The sequence below is a fragment of the Equus asinus genome, chromosome 26 (assembly GCF_041296235.1).
Source record: "Equus asinus isolate D_3611 breed Donkey chromosome 26, EquAss-T2T_v2, whole genome shotgun sequence".
NCBI lineage: Eukaryota > Metazoa > Chordata > Mammalia > Perissodactyla > Equidae > Equus > Equus asinus.
Window position 1 is genome coordinate 40196991 of NC_091815.1, and position 21090 is coordinate 40218080.

The following is a 21090-nucleotide window of genomic DNA, read 5'->3' on the forward strand; positions in this document are numbered from 1 at the left end:
CAAATTATCCCCAGTTGAGAACTACTGATTTAGATGGTCAAAACTGACATTTAAAAACATGAGACAGAATAGATTTGAACCAAACAGAGTAGAAAATAATGTTTGGGGAGAAAGTGCATATTTTTGTTTACTGTCTACTGGAAAAGAGACTCAACCATTCAATGGACTGAACTTCATTGAACATCTACTGTGTGCCAGGAAGTCCCACGTGCCATGAACACAGCTGCAAACCAGGCAGAAAAGCCCTCAGGGATGTGACGCTGTGAGTGGGGCAGGCAGATGACAGACAAGTGAGCAGATAAACCAGGCCACTTCTGCTGTGCTTTCAGGGATAGACGGTGTCCTAGAGAGTGACCAGGGCATGGACACGTTAGGGGGCAGGTCACTAGGAAGGGACTCTCTGAGGAGGAGGGGCATCTTAGCTGATATTTGTAGGAAGAGAAGAAAACTGTCATGCAAACACCCAGGAGAGAAGCATCTGAAGCGGAGGGCCCTGGGAAAGAAATGGCAGACATTTGGGAAATGAAGTCTTTGAAGCTGGAATTAGAAAGCAAGATCAGAAGGAGATGGGACGGAGAGGTAGCCAGTCCACACAGGACCTTTGTAAAAGAGAAACCGTGATACAAATATCCAGGGAAAGAGCCACTCAAGGGGAGGGAATGGCCAGTGCAAAGGCCCTGAGGCAGGACAAGCCATTGTGGACGGAGCTCAGTGGAGATGAGGTCACAGGGAGGGGAGGGGCAGGCCAGCCAGGGCTTCGTGGGCCTTGGTAAGGGTGTTGATTCTCATTCCACGTTCACTGGGTGTGCAAGGAGGGTTCTGGGTGCGGCATGTTCTGATCTGCCGTTTAATAGGATCTGTCCGCTGCTCGGTGTCGCGTGCGCTGTAGGGGACCGAGGCAAGGCAGGAGCTATTCTCCTCTATACGCTTCTCCTTACGCCTATCCTCTCCCCCAGGCTCTGTGCCTCCCTGGGTGCGGTCCCCACGGCCCCTCTGGGTCCATGACGGTGGCCCTGGGCTCCCCCGGCGCCCCCGCAGCCCCGCCCTGGGCCAACCAGAGCTCGGGCCGCGAGTTCTTCCTGCTGGGCTTCGCGCACGTGCCGGCACTGCGGCCGCTGCTGGCTGCGCTCTTCCTGGCCATGTTCCTGCTCACGCTGCTGGGCAACGCGCTCATCGTGCTGCTGACCGCCCTGGACCCGGCCCTGCGCGCGCCCATGTACTTCTTCCTGCGCCATTTGGCCCTGGCGGAGATCTGCTTCTCGCTGGACATCGTGCCCCAGCTGCTGGTGACCCTGTTGCGGCCCGGGCGGGGAGTGTCACCTGCGGGCTGTGCCCTGCAGCTGCTCCTGGTGCTGTCCTGTGTCACGTCCGAGTGCTTCCTCCTGACCGCCATGGCCTGGGACCGCTACGTGGCCATCTGCAGGCCCCTGTGCTACGGCGCCATCGTGAGCCCACGAGTCTGCCACCTGCTGGCTGCCACGTGCTGGCTGGCTGGAGTCCCCGTGTCACTGGTCTTCACAGTCTGGCTGTTCCACTTCCCCTTCTGTGGACCACGTGGCATCCGCCACTTCTTCTGTGACATCGCCCCTCTGCTGAGCCTGGTTTGTGCGGACACCAGGGTCTTCGAGGCCCACGTGTTGGTGGCCACGGTGCTGATTATGATTGTTCCCTTCTGTCTGATAGCCGTGTCCTACACCAAGATTCTGGCCACTGTCCTCCAGATGCCATCAGCCACTGGCCGCCACAAGGCCCTGTCCACATGTGCCTCCCACCTCATTGTGGTGGTTCTGTTTTATGGCACAACAGGGGTCATCCACTTGCGACCCAAGGCCAGCTACTCCCCAGAGAGCAAGCAGGTGGTGTCCCTCTCCTACACCCTGGTGACCCCCATGCTCAATCCCCTCGTCTACAGCCTTCGGAACAAGGAAGTGAAGGCTGCCTTGGGGCGCGCGTGTGTTCAAAGAAGAGGAATTCGTATTCCATGACCTCTCTGTGATCGCAGAACCATTCATCCAACCGTTTCCTGGACTCTCCTACCTGGAGTGGCCTTTAGGTACCTCAATGTGCATTAACCTGAATTATTTTTGATTCTCCTCATGTGATTCCCTCTTTTGGCAATGGCACCAACACTTCCCTAATGACTGTTTTGAATCCAGCCATCATTCAGGTGCATTCAGTTTGTTGAGTATGATAAGGCTCTGTTCCTGGTAGTGGAGCATGAGCTGTATCCATGTTTGAAAGCATGGTAAGGTGCCAGCCCTGTGACATAGTGGTTAAGTTTGGTGTACTCTGCTTCAGAGGCCTGGATTTGCGGGTTCAATCCTGGGTGTGGACCTACATCACTTGTCAGCCATGCTGTGGCAGTGACCTACATACAAAATAGAGGAAGGTTGGCACAGATGTCAGTTCAGGGCTAATATTCCTCAAGCAAAAAAAGAGAAGATTGGCAATAGATGTTAACTCAGGGCAAATCTTCTTCAGCAAAAATAAACAAATAAATAAATAATAAAAAAATAAAACCATGGTAATAGCACAGTTCCTGTGGAAGTGATGTTGCCGGCTTTAGCAAATATAAATGCAAGACACTTAGTTAAACTTGAATTTCAGATAAACAATAAATAATTTTTGAGTATGTCTCATGCAATATTTTTTGCAATTATTTTTGAGTATAAGAGTGTCCTTCTTTCTCATGGCTGAATAATATTCCATCGTGTATATATACCATGTCTTCTTTATATACCACATCTTTATCCATTCATCTGTTGATGCATGCTTAGGTTGTTTCCGTGTCTTGGCTATTGTGAATAATAAGACAATAAACACAGAAGTGCATATATTTCTTAAATATCCTGTTTTCATTTAATTTGGGTATATACCATGAAGTAGCATTGCTGGATCATATGGTAGTTCTATTTTTAATTTCTTGAGGAATCTCCATACTGTTTTCCAAAATGGCTGCACCAATTTACATTCCCGCCAACAGTGCACAGGGTTCCCTTTTCTCCACATCTTCTCCAGCAGTTATCTCTTGTCTGCTTGATGATAGCCATTCTCATAGGTGTGAGTTGATATCTCATTGTGGTTTGATTTTCATTTCCCTGATGATTAGTGATGTCGAGCACCTTTTCATGTACCTGTTGCCCATTTGTATGTCTTCTTTGGAAAAATGTCTACTCAGTTACAATTTTAAGTCTGTCTGTGTGATGACTTGGTTAATGTCTGTCATTTCCCTACTAAACTGTAAGTTGACCATGTCTAATTCTACTCATTATTTACTCCTCACCACCTGGCACCATGTCTGACACATAGTAGTCACTCAATAAATGTTTGCTGAAAGGATGAATAAAGAATGAATGATATTCAGATATGCTTTTCAGGACTTCCCATCTTTGAGAGGCCTGGGGTCTCCCTCCAGAGTGTCAACAGGGAAGCAAGCGCTGATGTGATGCCCTAAGACAGCTGGGCTGGGAGACACCTGCAGTGATGTGTGCCCATCACCCACTTCCCCTTCTCCTGGCCAATAGCTCCTCTAGTTTTAGGAAAGAGCAGACACTCTGCACTCTAGCTGTTTCAGTTGGCATTGGCCCTTCCATGGAGCCACTACTGTATTTTACCTCTGTGAGCAATTTTTGTTTCTGAGATTAGCAAGGACTCAAGTCAGTCCAGTCAAAATAAGTCTCAATAATTGTGCTGGTCCATCTGGGGCAAGACTTGTTCTCTTTCTGTCATACTTGAGGCTGGGGGATATAGACCTGGACTTGCCAAGAAGCACCTAGAAGTGGTACATCAGGAATAAATGCATATAATTGCAAGAAGATTCATAAAATGGAGAAAGACACCAAGTCCTGACATCGTTGTCGCAGTATCTGAATTTCTTTGTGCCATATTACCCTGGATTTTCAGTTCATGAGTCAATAAATTCCAATTTTTTATCTTAATCAATTTTGAGTTTGATTTTTTGTTTGCAATTGAAAGAGGCAAGATATTAAATCAGTTATCTGAATCCTGAATTTGGTCCGTGCCTAACTCATCCCCCTCCGTGCCCCTTTCAATAGCCCCAACTCATGGCCTTTTCTCAGCTGGACACAGCTACAGCTTGGAATTGATGTTCATCCTTCAAATCCACTTAGCAAAACTGAAGGTCATGCTCACTCCACTCCACATTTCTCCCAGAATAACTTCCTTTATTCCTTCTTCCCTTTCTGCAAGTATTTATGTAGTAGTTCTACTGCTGCGTGCCTTGGATGAAAGATGAATAGGACCGTATCCTGTCTTCAAGGACCTTATGGTGTAGTACTGATTTCCTTATCTGATGCATCTTTAATAAGTCTTCGTTAATAATATTCTCTTCTCTCATTCACTACTGATAGGAGGGTACACCAGAACAAGTTTCTAGGGAGCAACTTGGTAATATCTCTCAACATTGATATTTTATATTTCTTTTGATCCAAAAAAGCCACATCTAGGAATTTACTTACAACTACACTTGCACCAATACATAGAGACATTTGTACATGAATGTTCACTTTAGAATTGTCTATAATGGTAAAAAACATGAATAAACTTAAATTTATACCATTGGGATTGGTAAAATAAATTTTGGTGCCTAATATGCAATGGAATACTATATAACTGTTAAAAATTATGAGAGAGACCTAGATAGTGATATAGAAAGATGAACCATGATATAGGGTTAAACAAAGAAGTTGTAAGAGTATGCATAGCATGATCCCATTTGTAAAAAAAAAAAAAAAAGCACACACATACACACACACGTGTGTGTGTGTGAAAGATATATAACAATTGTTTCTCACATTACCTATGAATAGCTGTCTTGAAATTGGAAAGGGAGTATTCACTTCCATAGGACTCAAACTTCTTATAAAAAGCAAATATTTGTTTCAAAATGTAAACAATTGTAAACTTCCTCCAAGTACATTGACACCTCTTCAATCGTTCGATATCGGTATAAAATCCACACCAAGCCCTCAACTACTAAAGCATGAAGATATTAGCTAAATTTAACACAAAAGATATAGTTATGGGGGAAATATTTTCACACAACTAGTATCTGGCGTTATCAGGATTTTAACCTGAGCCTCCCTCCAAAGCCTTGTTTCTTATGCTTACCTAACCTAGTTGTGATTTGCCTTATGAATACCCATTTTGTTGACCCAGCTTGCTGAACTGAGCTTCTTTACATAGAAACAGGTGCCATAATTCCCGTCACCAGGACACATCAGGTGTTGGAAGCCACTCCCATATCCATGAGCTCCAACTAGGTCTGGGTCCAGCCCTAAAGACCCCTGATCTAAAGACATCTAACTATCCCCAGGCAGCATTGAACAAAAGGTGGTTGGGGCCACAAAAGAATTGAAACCAGAGTCTCAAAGAGATAATTGTACACCCATGTTCATAGCAGTTTTATTCACAATAGCTAAGAGGTGGAAGCAAGTGTCTATCGACAGATAAATGGATAAACAAAATGTGGAGTACACACACAATGGAATATTAGTCAGCCTTAAAAAGGAAAGGAATTCTGGGGCTGGCCCCGTGGCCGAGTGGTTAAGTTCGCGTGCTCCGCTGCAGGCGGCCCAGTGTTTCGTTGGTTCGAATTCTGGGCGCGGACATGGCGCTGCTCATCAAACCACGCTGAGGCAGCGTCCCACATGCCACAACTAGATGGACCCACAACGAAGAATATACAACTATGTACCGGAGGGCTTTGGGGAGAAAAAGGAAAAAAAAAATCTTAATAAAAAAAAAAGGAAAGGAATTCTGATGTATGACACAATGTTGGTGAACCTTGAGGACATTATGCTAAAAGAAATAAGCTAGACTGAAAATGGCAAATACTGTATGATTCCACTCATATGAGGTACCTAGTGTCATCAAATTCATAGAGACAGAAAGTAGAATGGTGGTTTCCAGGGGAGGAAAGAATGAGGAGTTAGTCTTTAGTTGGTACAGAGTTTCAGTTTTGCAAGGTGACAGGAGTCCCGGAGATGGATGGCAGTGATGGTACAACAATGTGAATATACTTAATGTCACTGAACTGTACACTTATAAACATGGCTAAAATGGTAAATTTTATGTTATGTATGCTTACTAATTAAAAATACATTAAAAAACGAGGGTTGGGATCAGTGATAAAGGAGGCCGGTGATAGCTTTCCCAAATAATTCAACCTCAAAGAATGAATAATATTTCTACAGGAGAAAGGGAGACAGGGGATGGGACCCCAGGCAGAAGGATCAGGAAAAGCCAAGATGCAGAAGTATGAAAGGGAACTAAGTGTTCCAGGCATGGGGAGGAGTCAGAGACAGTGCATAATCATAGCAAATGAGGCAGGATAACTTTTTTTGGTACAAATAATGTAGGGCCTGGAATATCATACTAAGAAAATTTTAGTTCATACAGAAGACAAAGTAGAGAGTGCTTTTAAAAAAAATCTTGCATGCGACTTAACATGTGTCTGCCATACATATGGAGTCTTTCTTGACTTATGCTGAGTGGAGATAATCTTAGAAGGCTTCCTGAACCTTCAATTCAGTTACCACATTCTCTTGAAAGTCTTCTAGAAGTCCCCATACTATAGTCTCTTTCTCTCTGCTTCCCCAATTTCTAGCCCACATCTAGTTCCAAATCTGCCTTTACCACAGACTTTGGAGGAAGAAGGAATGTCTAATTTACTTTTGTGTTCCTAGCACACAGAACGCATTCTAGCAAACGGTAGAGTATCAATGAATGCTTATTGATATGACCTAAAGATGAATTCCAACTTGGGAGTGCCTTTGCCCTCTTCCCTCAAGCCCAATTTAGACTCAAAAAAAAAAAAAAATCTTTCCCATCTGTTCTTTATTTCCACAGAGATTAGAGGAGGGAGGTCTCAGAGATCCATAGCTTTGGTTTATGCTGGCTTCTTCTGCTTGCCTTCTTGCTGTGAGGACGGAGGGAACTTGGCAGTGCCCAGACAACACCAGTTCAGAGGATGCAGCGGGTAAAGGTGAATAAAGGTGCGAGAAGGGTCTGGTGAGAACTCCAGCTCAGTACCAAGGACAGCTCCTTCCAGGCTGCCGTGAATTCAAGGAGCTACCCTTGTCTTCTGACCACTGAACCTCTGGCTCCATTCCTGAAAATTCTGTCCCCATCTGAGTGGATGCTCAGGCCATCTGGTCACTGACCAGAGACCCTAAGGAAGGAAGAAGACTAACAGTATCCATTCTGATATATCCATCTCACTTGAGCTATTCAGGTAGGGAGAATGGATAACTCACTTGGGGGGCAAAGGGAAGGGAATATCAACATGAGAAGAAAAGAAATGGTAAGTATATCACATCTACTCGATGCCAGGTGCTTTTCTGAGTGCTTTCCTTGTATTATCTCCATTAACACTCTCAATAACCCTATGATGTAGTTGCAAATACAATTCCTATTTTACAGTTGGAGAACCAGAAGGTCAGCAAGAGTAAGTAAAAATACTCAATTTCATACAAGTAAGCAGTAGAGCATTTGGAGTTAAAGTCCAGGTCCACGTGGTTCTACTGCCTGAATTCTTTCTACTGTACCAAGATGTCTCTCAGGGATGACTGAAAAGGAGTGGCTGGATTGGGAGCTGGATACCTGGGCTGAAGTTCCCAGTTACCTGATTGAACCTGGTCAAAGTGTGGTTACATCTTTATGTCTTTGCTAGTATGGTTCTTTCTTCTGGGTTGCCCATCACTCTGCCCATTTTCTAACCTTCAGGATTCTACCAGTCCTTCAAGTCTCAGTTAAAATATCAGATCCTCCACGAGGCTTTCCCAGTCCTTCCTTCTAGAAGTAAAACTCCTTCATCAAACCTCTACCCTGCCTTGCTGTTTTCATGGCTGCCTCCTCTGTTAGAATGGATTAAATTAATATGCCAGCACTGAAATCCAGTTTGGAGGTCAGGCCAAAGGATAGCTTCACTGTATAGATTCAAACATGTGCAACTTCTTTCACACAGAGGGGCAGCAAAGTCTAGAAGAATGATCACTGGCTTCAGAGTAAGATAGACACAGGTTTGACTGTTGGATTAGCCACTAACTATCTGTGTGACCTTAGTCAAATTTCTTCACCTCTCTAAGCTTTAGTTCCTCTTCTGCAAAATTCAGAGCACAATACTTCACTCACAGAGTAGTTACAACCTGGATAGTGAAACAATGTATATATGATAAATGGTACCTATATTTTGATGGCATACTACTTAATAATAATGGTGAGCATTTATTATTTACCACTTGTGAGAAACTTGGCACATGGCAAGCCTATACGTACTAAAACAATCCCCAAATTGCATGAAAGGAAACCGAAGTTCTGAGGACTTGTAACCGTCCAAAGCTTCACAGCTATAAAGTGGAAGATCTAATATTCAGAGCCAGGCCTATCTGACTCTTCTTTATAATGGAGGTATTACATAATTTGAGATGAAGATAATTACACCTCTCTTTTTTTTTCAGAAAAAGCTATTGAGGGTCAGAAACGTAAAGTAACTTGCCCAAGATTAGCCGATAGGAAAGAGTCAGATAGAAAACTCCTCTGAGTGATCCGTATCTTGTTCATTGCCATATCCCCGTTGTGCAGAGCACAGTGGACAGTACGTTATTGATGCTTGATAAATGTTTGTGAGATGAAGCAAAGATCCTAGTCACTGTGCACTCTGATTTTGGGCCTAATAATTCCAAAGTGACCTTTAAAGTTAAATTGATTGGTTTTTGTGTGAGTAAGCAAAAAAACACCTCTTGGTGTCTAACGTCTGTGAGGTTTGACTCATGAGAGACTTCATAGCAGAGGTAAGTCTGGTGCAGGTGCAAAGAGAGGAATTATTAACAGAAGCAGGATCAGAGAGAAAGTGGATCCTAGAAGAGAAAATTCCACGAGGGGAGGGAAACGCGAAAAGAAGAGGGGAGTTAAGAAATTGTTTAGAACCGAGGGCAGCTTCACCACGCGGTGCTAAAACTGCTTGCCTGGAGTGTCGTATTCAGAACCACGGACAGCTGCCCCGCGGCGGGGACGAATGCTCTCAGGGCAGCTGTGAGGTGCTTGTTTCAGAACTGGGGACAGCTCCAACCACTACTGGACTGAAGAGAATAGACTTCAGTTGAGCATTAAGCATACTAATCTCATTGCCTTATTTAATCTTCTCTGAAATTAGATATGTAATCCAGGGAACCGAGACCCAGAGCAGTGAAGTACCCAGGTGGATATGGCTCCAGAAGGCAGACCTTCATCTCTAAACCAAACTAAATTGAGTACCAACTCCATAATCTACTGAGAGACCTTGAGCAATGCCTTCTACTTTCTAAGGCTCTGATTCTTCATTGGCAAAGTGGGGCTAAGAAAGATTACTCCACAGGGTCATTGGCGTGATGAAGTAGAATCTTATTTACAGCGTCTTTGTCCAGGATCTTAAGCTTTTATAGCTTCAGCCACTTCACATCTGGTATTTTGGGAAACTCAGATCCGTTTTAATTTTGTAATCATAACATCAGACACAACCCTTGCCTCTGTGTAGGTATTTTTGGTTTCCTCCTATAGAAAATGGAGATGTCAAACTGAGTGCCTTCAAATGGCTTTTCCAGCCCTAATATTTCCTTCCTAGAGTGGAAGAATAATTTTCTTTTCCTCTTTGGTCAACATGTTTCAAAAAAATAAAATGAAAATTTCACCCCAAACCCCAAGAGATAAAGGAGAAAATAATGAGTTATGCAGTCAGCCACAACTGGGAAGTTTGAATCTGTATTCTACTATAGATTGAGAGGCCTTGTGGAAACTATTTGACTCTTTGATCATTAGTTACTACATCTGTAAAATGGGAACATTGATTCTCACTTCTCAGTGTTGTGATGTGGATATAATATGAATAAAAATCACCTGATGCAATATTTGGCATTTGGGAAATGCTGATAAGTGAGAATTATTGTTATTGCCAGTCCAGTCTTCACTCTGGCACTGAGGATCCCAGAATTTATTTATGAGCCAACCAGGATGGAGGGAAGTTGACTTGCTCAAAGCCCTCTTAGGGAGAAAGCGGCATGTCAAGGACTCAAAGATATGTCTGTTTTATTGCAAAGAAGATCCTTGTAAAAGGCATAAGACCAGGATTAGAGTCAACCTCATCTGTCCTGTGCAGTTGTGATAGACATAGCTTCGTCTGTCCTCAGGAAGGTTTTGTGAAAGTGATGAGACTTAAGATAGGTCTTAAAGAGGCCGAGGGCATGTTTCATAAACAATGCAAGACATTGATGGGTAGCAAAATCAGACAGAACTGATTTGAAAAATCCCAGGGTTCTCACTTTGTAGTTGTAGCCTCTGGGAACCACAGTTTCTTGGTCTTTAACAATAAGTGAAATGAGAACTACTTTGCATGGTATTGAAAAATGAATGAAATCTTTTGTTAAAAGGACCCAGCCTGGATATAAGTATAAGTAATAAATGTTATCTTTGTCTTTATAACAAGAGATTTTTTTTCTGGGTGTGGGGGGGCGAGATAGAGTTCTCTCCAAAAGGAATCAGGAATCAAAGTTCCACTTGTTTTTCTAGAAAATTACCATAGCTGACTCTCTTCTCTAACAAATGGTGGTAACTTTTATCAGTAAATGTGATCAAATCAATAGAAGAATCTCAGAATAGAGAGATAAGGATTATTCTCTACTCCAAGATACCTAGAAGAACCGCTGAAGTCCACATAGAGTTGTTTTTTTGTAAAATGCAATCTAAAAAGAGACAGATCCAATGTGGTCAAAATTAATAACTCGTTTGTATACAACTTTCCTTTTCATTTTCTTACATAATCTCCACAACATCTCATGGGGGTCAATATCATTATCCTCATTTCACAGAGAAAAAACCTAAGGGCTTGCATAAATCAAAAAATGTACTAAAGTTTGTAATAAGTAGATAAGGCAGTATTTCTGATCCCAAGGTGACTGTTCTTCCAACCACATATCATTGACTCTCTTCAAAATCAATGACCATCAGAGATTGAAGAGAAGGTCACCAAGGAAGAGTCCCAATGCTCCCAGACAACATCCCCTATCATTTGTTGCTTCACCTACTGAGAAATGTGATGCCTAGAAATTCATCTTTGATCCACTATTCCTTGAATAAACACATATTGAGTATCTATCATGTAGCAGGCAACGTACTCCTTTGCTAGGCATTGAGGATAGATTTCAGAGTGAGACAGATCTCATCCCTTCCCTCAGGAGGCTTACAATCCAGTTGGAGAGACATTGAATAACCGAGAAAACACACAGGAAATTTAAAATGATTATAATCACTCTGAAAGGAAGTAGTTGGATACAGGAATAGAAAATAATGGCATAGGGTTTGACAGAGGATTTTCAAGGAAGGCTGATACGAGGACAATACATTGAAAACTTATTGAAGACCATGATAAGGAACATGATGTTTATTCTAAGAACAATGGGGAATCTGTCAAGAGTTTTAAGCAGAGGAGTGACCCTATATGATATATGATTTTGAAAGACCCCACTAGCTGGTACATGAAGAAGGATGGACCATAGAGGACAAGGATAGAGGCAGAGAAACCAGAAAAGAAATTATTTCATTTACTCAGGTGAGATAATGGCTTGGATCTAGGGCAAGGCAAGATGTAGAGAGAGATTTGCAAAATATTTTGTAGATGTATTTTGTTCTTAGATGGAGAGATCTCTGGAGCTGGGCAATATGACCAGGGTCCAGCAGTTTGTCCTGCTGGGTTTGTCCACAAGCTTGGGCATAAGAGATGTTCTGTTTGCTGTCTTCCTCACTCTCTACCTGCTGACCCTGTTGGAGAACACACTCATCATCTACCTCATCTGCAGCCACAGGGAGCTCCACAAGCCCATGTACTTCTTCCTGGGCAACCTGAGCTGCCTGGAGATGTGCTACGTGTCAGTGACCATACCCAGCCTGCTGATGGGGCTGTGGACTGGACCCTGCCATGTGCCCTTCACAGCCTGCATGACCCAACTCTTCTTCTTCATCTCTCTCATCTGTACGGAGTGCACCCTCCTGGCCTCCATGGCCTATGACCGCTATGTGGCCATCTGTCACCCACTCCACTACCCGTTGCTCATGAGGCCCCAGGTTTTCCTGGGCTTGGCCATGACTTCATGGTTTGGTGGGCTCCTGGTCTCAGTGATCAAAACAGCATGTATTGCCAGCCTGTCCTACTGTGGCCCCAATGTCCTCAATCACTTCTTCTGTGATGTCTCCCCTCTGCTTAACTTGTCCTGCACCCATGTGGCCCTGACAGAGCTGGTGGACTTCATTTCTGCCATTGTCATCCTCTGGAGTTCCCTCATCATAGCCATAGCCTCCTATGTGGCCATTGTTAGGGCTGTGCTCCACATGCCATCAGCTGCTGCCCGTTGCAAAGCCTTCTCTACCTGTGCCTCCCACCTCATAGTGGTGGGCATCTTCTACTCAGCCACTATCTTCATCTATGCCCGTCCCAACCGCATAGAAGCCATGGATCTCAACAAGATATTGTCTGTCATCTACACGGTGGTCACGCCTATGTGCAATCCTGTCATCTATTGTCTGCGGAACAAGGAGGTCCAGGCAGCTTTCCATAGAACCATACACTCATCCTGAAGCTGACCAGCTGACCAGGGCATGGGGGAGATCTCAAGCTATCAATACTTTACATTTTTATTGAGATACAATTCACATACCATACATTTCACCCTTTAAAAATGTACAATTCAGTGGTTTTTAGTATATTCACAAAGTTGTGCAACCATCACCACTATCTAATTCCAGAATGTTTTCATCACCACCAAAAGAAACCTGTACACATTAGAAGTCACTCCCAATCCTCCACCCCTCACCCTAAGAAACCATTAATTTTCTTTCTGTCTCCACAGATTTTTTCTGTTTCGGACATTTCACACAAATAGAATCATATAATATGTGGCATTTTGTGTGGCTTCTTTCACTCCGTATAATATTTTTGAGGTTCGTATGTGTTGAAAATTGTATCCGTACTTCATTCTTTTTTATGGCTGAATAATAATCCATTGTATGGATATACCAGGTATTGGTTACCCATTCACCAATTTATGGATATCTGAGTTGTTTCAACTTTTTAGCTGTTAAGAATAATGCTGCTGCAAACATTTGTGTACAACTTTTTGTGTGGATGTATATTTTCATTTGTCTTGAGTGTATGCCTAGGAGTGGGATTGCTAGGTCATATGGTAACTCTGTGTTTGACTTTTTAAAGAACTGTCAGATTATTTCTTAAAGCATTCAATGCCCTGCTTTTAAAATACATGTATGTCAAGGCAAGGAGAGCAGTTATGGATAGTAATTTATAGATGAGATAATGCAAGTGACCAACATATCTAAGAAATATCCTTGATACTCAAGGAAAAATGCTAATTACAATAAGTTATACCATCACTGTATCAGACTGGGAAAATTTAAATGGTTGTTGACATCTAGAGCTGAGTTGTCTTTGGGAAAGTGGGCACTCTTGCTCAAATACTGTGGGTGGTGGCATAAATTTTTAGGACCTTCTTGCAGAGCAACCTGGTATCATCCATCATCTATTGCCTACACTTTGACCCAGCATCTCCGCTTTTGCAATATTTCATAGAAAAATTAAAGCACTGATTTATAAAAATACATGTTCAAGGATATTTATTGCAGCATTGTTTTAATTGGCCTAAACTGGAAAGAGTGAATATTCATCAATAAGATAACAACTGAATAAGTTATGGTACCTTCACATTGTGAAATCTTATGAAGCAATTTAAAAAAAAGAATTGATTCTATTTCTCTATATTGACACGGAAGCCTGATATATTTGTAGGTGAAAAGGAAAAATTTTAAATAAATGTTTAAATATTAAAAATTTAAAGACAAAAATTCAAGACATGTCTACATATGCTTGCATAGAGATTTTTTGGGGATGCACACCCAAAAATTCAAGGAGTGTGTAAACATTTTTTTTTGCAAATTTCAGTAATAATAAAAGTTATTAACTGAAATTGGTACAATGTTTCTGGAGGGCAATTTGGCAAAATGCATAAAAAACCTGAATGTGCATGGTCTTTGACAGCATACCATTTTAAAACATTTTTGCAAGAAAATAACTTAGGATGCTCGCAACAATGTAATTGTGAGAATGTTCACAGCGATTTTGTGCTTTTAATGGAGAACTATTGGGAGAAACCTCTATTCAACAATCTAAGGAGGAGTAGTCAAAATAAACTGCAGCATAGCCACCCAAGGGAATGGTGTCATGAAAAATAACATTCATCAGTTTATTTACTGCCATGAATGTTGTCAATTATATATTGTGATGTGGAAAATTCAGATTATAAAATGACATGTACAGTGTAATTACGTTTTCATTTTTTAAGTGCATGTGTGTATATGTGCGTATAGGAAAGAATTTGGGAATAAATACTATAACATGTTAATGGTGATTGCCATTGTGTGGAAGACCCTGGGAGGCTTTGCTTTTATTTTCACTTTGTTGTATTTTGTTTGTGGTAAGCATGTATTGCTTCTGGAATAAAACTGTGTTTTTCAATATTAAAAAATCACCTTAGTCTCTGTCTTTTGTCAATAAGATAGAGCTGAACTTACTTGACTAGGAATTCAAGATCCCAAACAGTGCTTTAGTTTCGGCCACACTAGACCCAACATTACCTAGACATATACGTCTGGATACCTTTGCAGATGCTGTTCCATCTGCCAGGAATGCCATGATCTTCCTTGTCCTCCCTTTGAATGCAGATACCCTCAAGGCCCAGCTTCCGGTTTCCTTCTTCACAGAGTTCTACATTATTGCCCCGGTTCCTATGCACAAGGCAGTGCTTCTTCTTTTCTTCTGTGGCTCTCATTCACACAGGGTGAAAATACAGATCAGAGCGGGAGGGGTGCAGAGCACAGACTTCATCAGTCTTGCTGAAAATCGGTGAAGAACATTAAGGACTAACTCAACGTCTGTAGAATGAAGGTAAAATGGTAATTTCTGTGTCAAGTGTACGTGAATTTAAAATTAATCAATATTGGCAAATTATTTTACAAAAATGCTGCCTCAGTCTGCATTCCCAGAGCAGTTTTAGAGAATACCTTCCCCCCACATCCAACCAAACCTGAGTTTTCTCAAATGATTTCCTTTTTTTTCCCAATTTACCACGTGTAAGTGCATCTTATTACTTTGATTTTCACTTCTTTAGTAGCGGTGGAGATTGAACACCATTCCATAGATTTTTATTGGACGTTTGTATTACCCCTTTTTGGATGAACTGTTGGGCTATGTGTGCTTGTGGAAATAGTTGAGAATGGGTATCTTTGCAGCTTAACTTTTCCCCATCTTTCATTTGTTTCTTCACGATAAATTCCCCAAGTAGAATTGATGAGTGCAAGGCTTTCAGATTCTCAGATCTTTTTGTATTTATTAGCAAAGTGTCATTCTAAAATGTACCAATCTGTACCCTCATAAGTGACACCAGAATGTGCTTGTTTCCCTTGAGACATTGTCAACATGAATTTTTATTTTTTTAAGTAAAATTTAACAATATGCTAGTCTGATGAGCAAGTCATTCCATAGAAAGTCATTCTTTGAATTTCTATTTTATCTTATGTTTATTTATTCAGTTATAATTGGTGAAAAGTAATACAAGCTTATTGCAAAATATTCAAATATGTAAAATAGAAAATATTGGTCCTCTGTGGTCTCATGCCTGAAAACACAGCTGATAACTGTTTGACATATATCCTTTCTAGGTATATATTAACATAAATAACTATTGCTATTAGTATATTTCTCTTTATTGTTTTACAAAACATTGACATACTCATATACTGCGTTCATTTTTAACTCAACAACATACATCTCCCCACAGCAGTATCTACAGGTCTAGTTTAATCTCCTTAGTGGATACATGTTATTTCATAGTATAGGTATAATGTAACATATTTAAATAATATCCTGTTGATCTGCATTTGAGTTGTTCCCCAAAAAATGGCATTTAGTCCAAATTTCACAATTTTTCAGTAGACATTCTTGTATATATATATATATATTGTATTAGATTATAATATTTTTCAGTTGTCAAGGAGTAAATTTCTGTCTTCTGATTAAATTTGCATTTCTTGGATAACTCGTGAGATGCGCATCTTTTTGCAGGTTATCAGCCACTTACATATTTCCTTCAATAACCTTCCTGTTCATGACCATTTCCCTTATGTTTTTCTCTTGGAGTAGTGATATTTTTCTCATTTATTTTAAAAAAAAGTTTTAAACATTATGTTGCAAATATTTCCCTCCAGGTTTCTATTTGCCTCTGAAATTTGTGTATGTGTTTGTGGCCATGAAAGTTTTAAAATCAGGAACAGAAAACTGCATTGCTGAAGAGACTCAGCGCAGATGGAGGGTTTTCCACAAGGCTGCGTGCACCTCCTTGTTCCGCAGGCAGTAGATGATCGGGCTGCATGTGGGCGTGGCCACCGTGTAGATGACTGACAGCATCTTGTTGAGGTCTGTGGATTCAACGCAGCTGGGTCGGGAATATATGAAGAGGACCATTGAGTAGAAGATGCCCATCACAATCAGATGGGAGGCGCATGTGGAGAGGGCTTTACAGCGGGCAGTAGCTGAAGGCTTGCGAAACACAGCCCTCCCAATGGCCACATAGGAGGCCAGAGCAATTAGTAATGACCCACAGAAGATGAAGATGGCAGAGATGAAATCCACCAGCTCTGTCAGGGCCACATGGGTGCAGGACAGGTTGAGCAGAGGGGAGACATCACAGAAGAAGTGATTGAGGACATTGGGTCCACAGTAGGACAGGCTGGCAATGCATGATGTCTTAACCACTGAGACTAGCGGCCCACCAAGCCATGAGGACATGGCCAAGCCCAGGCAGACCTGGGGTCTCATGAGCAGTGGGTAGTGGAGTGGAAGACAGATGGCCACATAGCGGTCATAGGCCATGGAGGACAGGAGAGTGCACTTGGTACCAATGAGAGACACAAATAAAAAAACCTGAATTATGCAGGCTGTGAAGGGCACATGGTGCAGACTGGATCTCAGTCCCACTAGCAGGCTGGGCATGGTCACTGACACATAGCACATCTCTAGGCAGCTCAGGTTGCCCAGGAAGAAGTACATGGGTTTTTGAAGCTCCCTGTGACTGCAGATGAGGTAGATGATGAGCGTGTTCTCCAGGAGGATCAGTAGGTAGAGGGTCATAAAGATGGCAAATAGGCCAATCCTTACATCTTGGCTGGAAGACAAACCTAGTAGGATAAACTCCTGGACTCTGGACACATTGGCCAATTCCAGAGACCTTTCCATCTAAGTGAAGAAAGAAATAGGTTTGTAGAGACAGTGGTCCATGCAGAAGTAAAATGATAAAAGAGGAAGAGTGCATAGGGTTAGGGGCTCTAGGGCCAATGTAACTTTGTCATGATGGCTGTTGTCAGGAAGACCAGTGAGGAGCAACTGAGAAACTGCAAAACTGGAAACAAAAAACTTACACTGGACTTACTAAATCTGTGATCATCAGCAAGACAATCTTTATGAATCTCAGTTATCTTATCTCTGTAAAATGGAGGTGAAATCTATCCCCATGAGGTCCTTAGTCCTTATGGATATTAAACATGGCAATAGATGAGAAGGTGCTTTATAAAGTGAGGCATGACTGTTATTTCTTTACTTTTGATGACGTTAAGTGGTGTTTTCTAAGTTGGAGGGTTTTTTTCCTTAAAAAAGTTCCTAGGACATCAGGGTTTGTCTACACTATTTTAAATAGAGGAAGACTTGCAATTCCCTTATTCTGAGACATATACCTCTCTTAACTGGATTGAATTTCTGGAGGAAGTTTCCACTGTTTATTAGAGAAAAGTACCAGTAGCAATGATTTTTCTGAAAAGACCAATGAGAAATTTCCTCCCTGAATGTTTCTCAAGATGACTCCTTCCAGAAAGATAATATGTCTTTTTCTTTTTTCTGAGGAAGATTAGCCCTGAGCTAACATCTGTGCTAGTCCTCCTCTGCTTTTATATGTGGGTCGTGACCACAGCATGGCTGAAGAGTGGTGTAGGTCGGTACCCAGGATCCAAACCTGTGAACATGGGATGCCAAAGCAGAATGTGCCAAACCCAACCACTATGCCAAAATGCCTGCCCTTAATATATCTTTTTTATAAGGAAATAAACTACATACGTTGAGTATCACTCACATGCTCCTGCACTGTGCTGCATTTTTTAAACACATGGAGATAATGAATTTTCATGACCCTATGAAAATAAAAGCATTGTTTTACTCATTCATTCACGTGACTGTACTGAAGCTCATAGCCAGTAAGTAACTTATGAATGGGATGAAGTTATAGAAATAGAGGTCCTTTGCCTATTGTTAGTGTTGAGGATTCGACTTGAGTTTTAGGCAAGTGAGATGTGGAGATTATGCTATTTGGACTCAGTTCTGATTTATCATATGTATTCAATAGCAAGTATTTATTGAGTATGTACTCAATAGCAAATATTTATTGAGTATACTATGTAATAGGTGTTTGAAATCAAATAGTGAGCAAAACCAATGTCTGTGAGTTTTGAAATTCATAACGTAGGTAGTGAGGTATAGAGAAGGCAAACATAAAGACAAATATAGAATTTCAGTGGATAAGTGCTAAGGAGAAAGCAAAACAGGATGGTTGGCCATGTCTGGAGGGGAAAAAAATTCATTTTCTTCCATCCATGTGTTGAGCAAAATCCACTTCCCTGTAGCTCCACGTCCATGCCAATGCCTTCTAAGTCTCTTGTTGTGTTCTAGTCTCTATGTTAAACGCTCCCAATGAAAATTAAGTTTAAGGCATAAACAATCAGAATAATAGAATGGAATAAAGCCCAGGAACACATCAAACATATACACAAACTTGATTTATGATGTAATTTGTATTGAAGATGAGTGGGGAAAGGGATGGACTTTGCAACAAATGGTTCTTGAATAATTAATTACCCATACAGAAAAATAAAAAGAGATTGAAACCCTACATCACACCACATGCACAAAAGATCAACTTCAGGTGAATTAAAAACATGAATGTGGAGTGAAAATTCTGGAATTTTAGAAAAAATATGGAAGTATATCTTTATGACCTCGTGGATATAGAAAACAATAACAATAAAGAAAAAGAATTTAAAACTTAACCACTTTAAAATTTTAAAACTCTAATCAACCAAAGAAATTCTGATCACCACAAAAAATTAAAAGAAAAGTCACAAACTGGAAAAAATGTACTGGCAATAAATATGAGGAAAGATCCCTATGGAGGATATACAAAGAAATTGGTAAAGTGACACACAAAATAGTTTTTTCTCAGTAGAAATATGGGCAAAAGTTCTGACTGTACACCTCACCAAAGAATAATTAATTGCTCAAAACCTGGGAGTAGGCTCATCTCATTAGGAGACAAGGAAATAGAAATTAAAACCAAAGTTAGATGGCACTTAATACCCTGGAAATGGCACAAATATAAACATCTGAAAATGTTATGTTTAACAATGAGAATTTTCATTTATGGCTTCTGGAGGTCTGAATTGGTATGATCATTTAAGAAAACAATTTGGCACTATCTAGTAAATTTTACGATGTGAGTATACCCCAGAAATTCTATGTCCAAGCATATAGCCAGAGTAATGTTCACAGCAGCACTGTTTTACTAGCAAAAAAGAAAAAAATACTGTAAATATCCCAAACATCCAATAGTAGAATTGATAAGTAAATTGTGATCTTCTTATATACTGGAACACTATTCTGTAAATAAATGAATGAACCAGAATCACATCTAACGTGATCAATGAAGCAATCTCAGAAACATAATACTGAGCAAAAGAAAGTTACATAAATATGGAAGCAGTATAATTCCACTTATATAAAAGTCAAACTGCGCAAAAATTTTAAGAAACATATAAAGTGTAAAATAAAGTAGGAGAATGATGGACCCCAATTTCAAGATAGTGGTTACTTCTTAGGGAGGAGGGATGGGGTGGGAAGGGCACGAAAGAGGTTTCAAAGATAAACAATCACACTCTTCTTAAAATGGTTAATGAGTACAAGGGACTCACTGCATTGTTACATTGATAACCTACTCCTGTACTGCATATTTTCTGTTTCATCTACTCACTATTTACACAAAAGCCACTTATAAAAATAGCTCCTACGTGTGTTAAAATTCATATAACTTTACACCAAAAAAGTCAATTTTGAACATAAAGTTTAAAAGTTACTTTTTGCACTTCAGCACTGTTTTCCCCCCCTCAGAAGTAACAACTGTTATCAGTTTCTTGTGGGTCCTTCCAGAAATATTGCCAGCACATTCGTGCACTTATATGTATATGTATATGTACCCTCCCTCCTTTAAAACATGGCACAAATCTCACATCGAGTATGAGTACCAAGATCCCTATTAATCCAATACTATGTTATTTCTCTCATGCTTTAATGCCTTCTCCATAATTTGTTTTGGTAAAATTTCCCCTTGAAAATGCTTAATTCTCAACATGTCCAAATTAAGGAAAAATGGTTGTTCCTTCCAAGTCTATTGGTTTAGGCAAAGATAGATGAGATCATTAAGACAGTCCCTTTCAAGTAACAGATGAAAACATGTTGAATAAATGAATGCAATAAATCATTCTCTGTTATTGTTAATGTTAACTAAAATTATAGAGATGCAGTTTAGCCCCCAAAAGTAGATATATTCTTGGCGGGAACTTTCACATTGTCATTTTGGCACAATATCTCATTTTTCACATGAGCACAGTGAGACTCAAAGTTGGTGCTTTAAGTTCTTTTCAGATCAACTTCTGTCTGTTCAGGGTAGACGTTCTTAGTATGGAACAAGGTCACCTGGCTGGTTGGACTGTCCTTACAAGGCTGGTGAGGGGGCTGTCATTTGTCCTTATAAGGAATTCCTGCCACAGCCTCCCGCCACATACCTTCCCTCTGCTGGACTCCCGTTCTTCTCTGGCCTGCGTTATCCCTCGTCCTGCTCCTGCTCTTCTTTCCCCTCTATCTACCCATGTTCTTAACTTAAC

The 21090-nt window shown here is 41.0% G+C and overlaps 3 protein-coding genes across 3 annotated transcripts; 2 read left to right on the top strand and 1 right to left on the bottom strand.

Moving 5' to 3' along the window:
* The first annotated feature begins 1001 nt into the window (after window positions 1–1001).
* LOC106847379 (olfactory receptor 10A7-like) lies at window positions 1002–1985 on the top strand. Its single transcript, XM_014866634.3, has one exon. It carries the CDS (start codon window positions 1002–1004, stop codon window positions 1983–1985), a length of 984 nt encoding a protein of 327 aa, XP_014722120.2.
* Window positions 1986–11685: 9700 nt separating this feature from the next.
* On the top strand, window positions 11686–12624 carry LOC106847378 (olfactory receptor 6Z7). The gene has a single exon (XM_014866633.1). It carries the CDS (start codon window positions 11686–11688, stop codon window positions 12622–12624), a length of 939 nt encoding a protein of 312 aa, XP_014722119.1.
* Window positions 12625–16408: 3784 nt separating this feature from the next.
* On the bottom strand, window positions 16409–17347 carry LOC106847377 (olfactory receptor 6Z7-like). Its single transcript, XM_014866632.3, has one exon. It carries the CDS (start codon window positions 17345–17347, stop codon window positions 16409–16411), a length of 939 nt encoding a protein of 312 aa, XP_014722118.2.
* Window positions 17348–21090: the final 3743 nt, after the last annotated feature.

Bases quoted from the DNA above. Each gene is read 5' to 3' on its own strand.
- LOC106847379 (XM_014866634.3), top strand. From the start codon at position 1,002: ATGACGGTGGCCCTGGGCTCCCCCGGCGCCCCCGCAGCCCCGCCCTGG.
- LOC106847378 (XM_014866633.1), top strand. From the start codon at position 11,686: ATGGAGAGATCTCTGGAGCTGGGCAATATGACCAGGGTCCAGCAGTTT.
- LOC106847377 (XM_014866632.3), bottom strand. From the start codon at position 17,347: ATGGAAAGGTCTCTGGAATTGGCCAATGTGTCCAGAGTCCAGGAGTTT.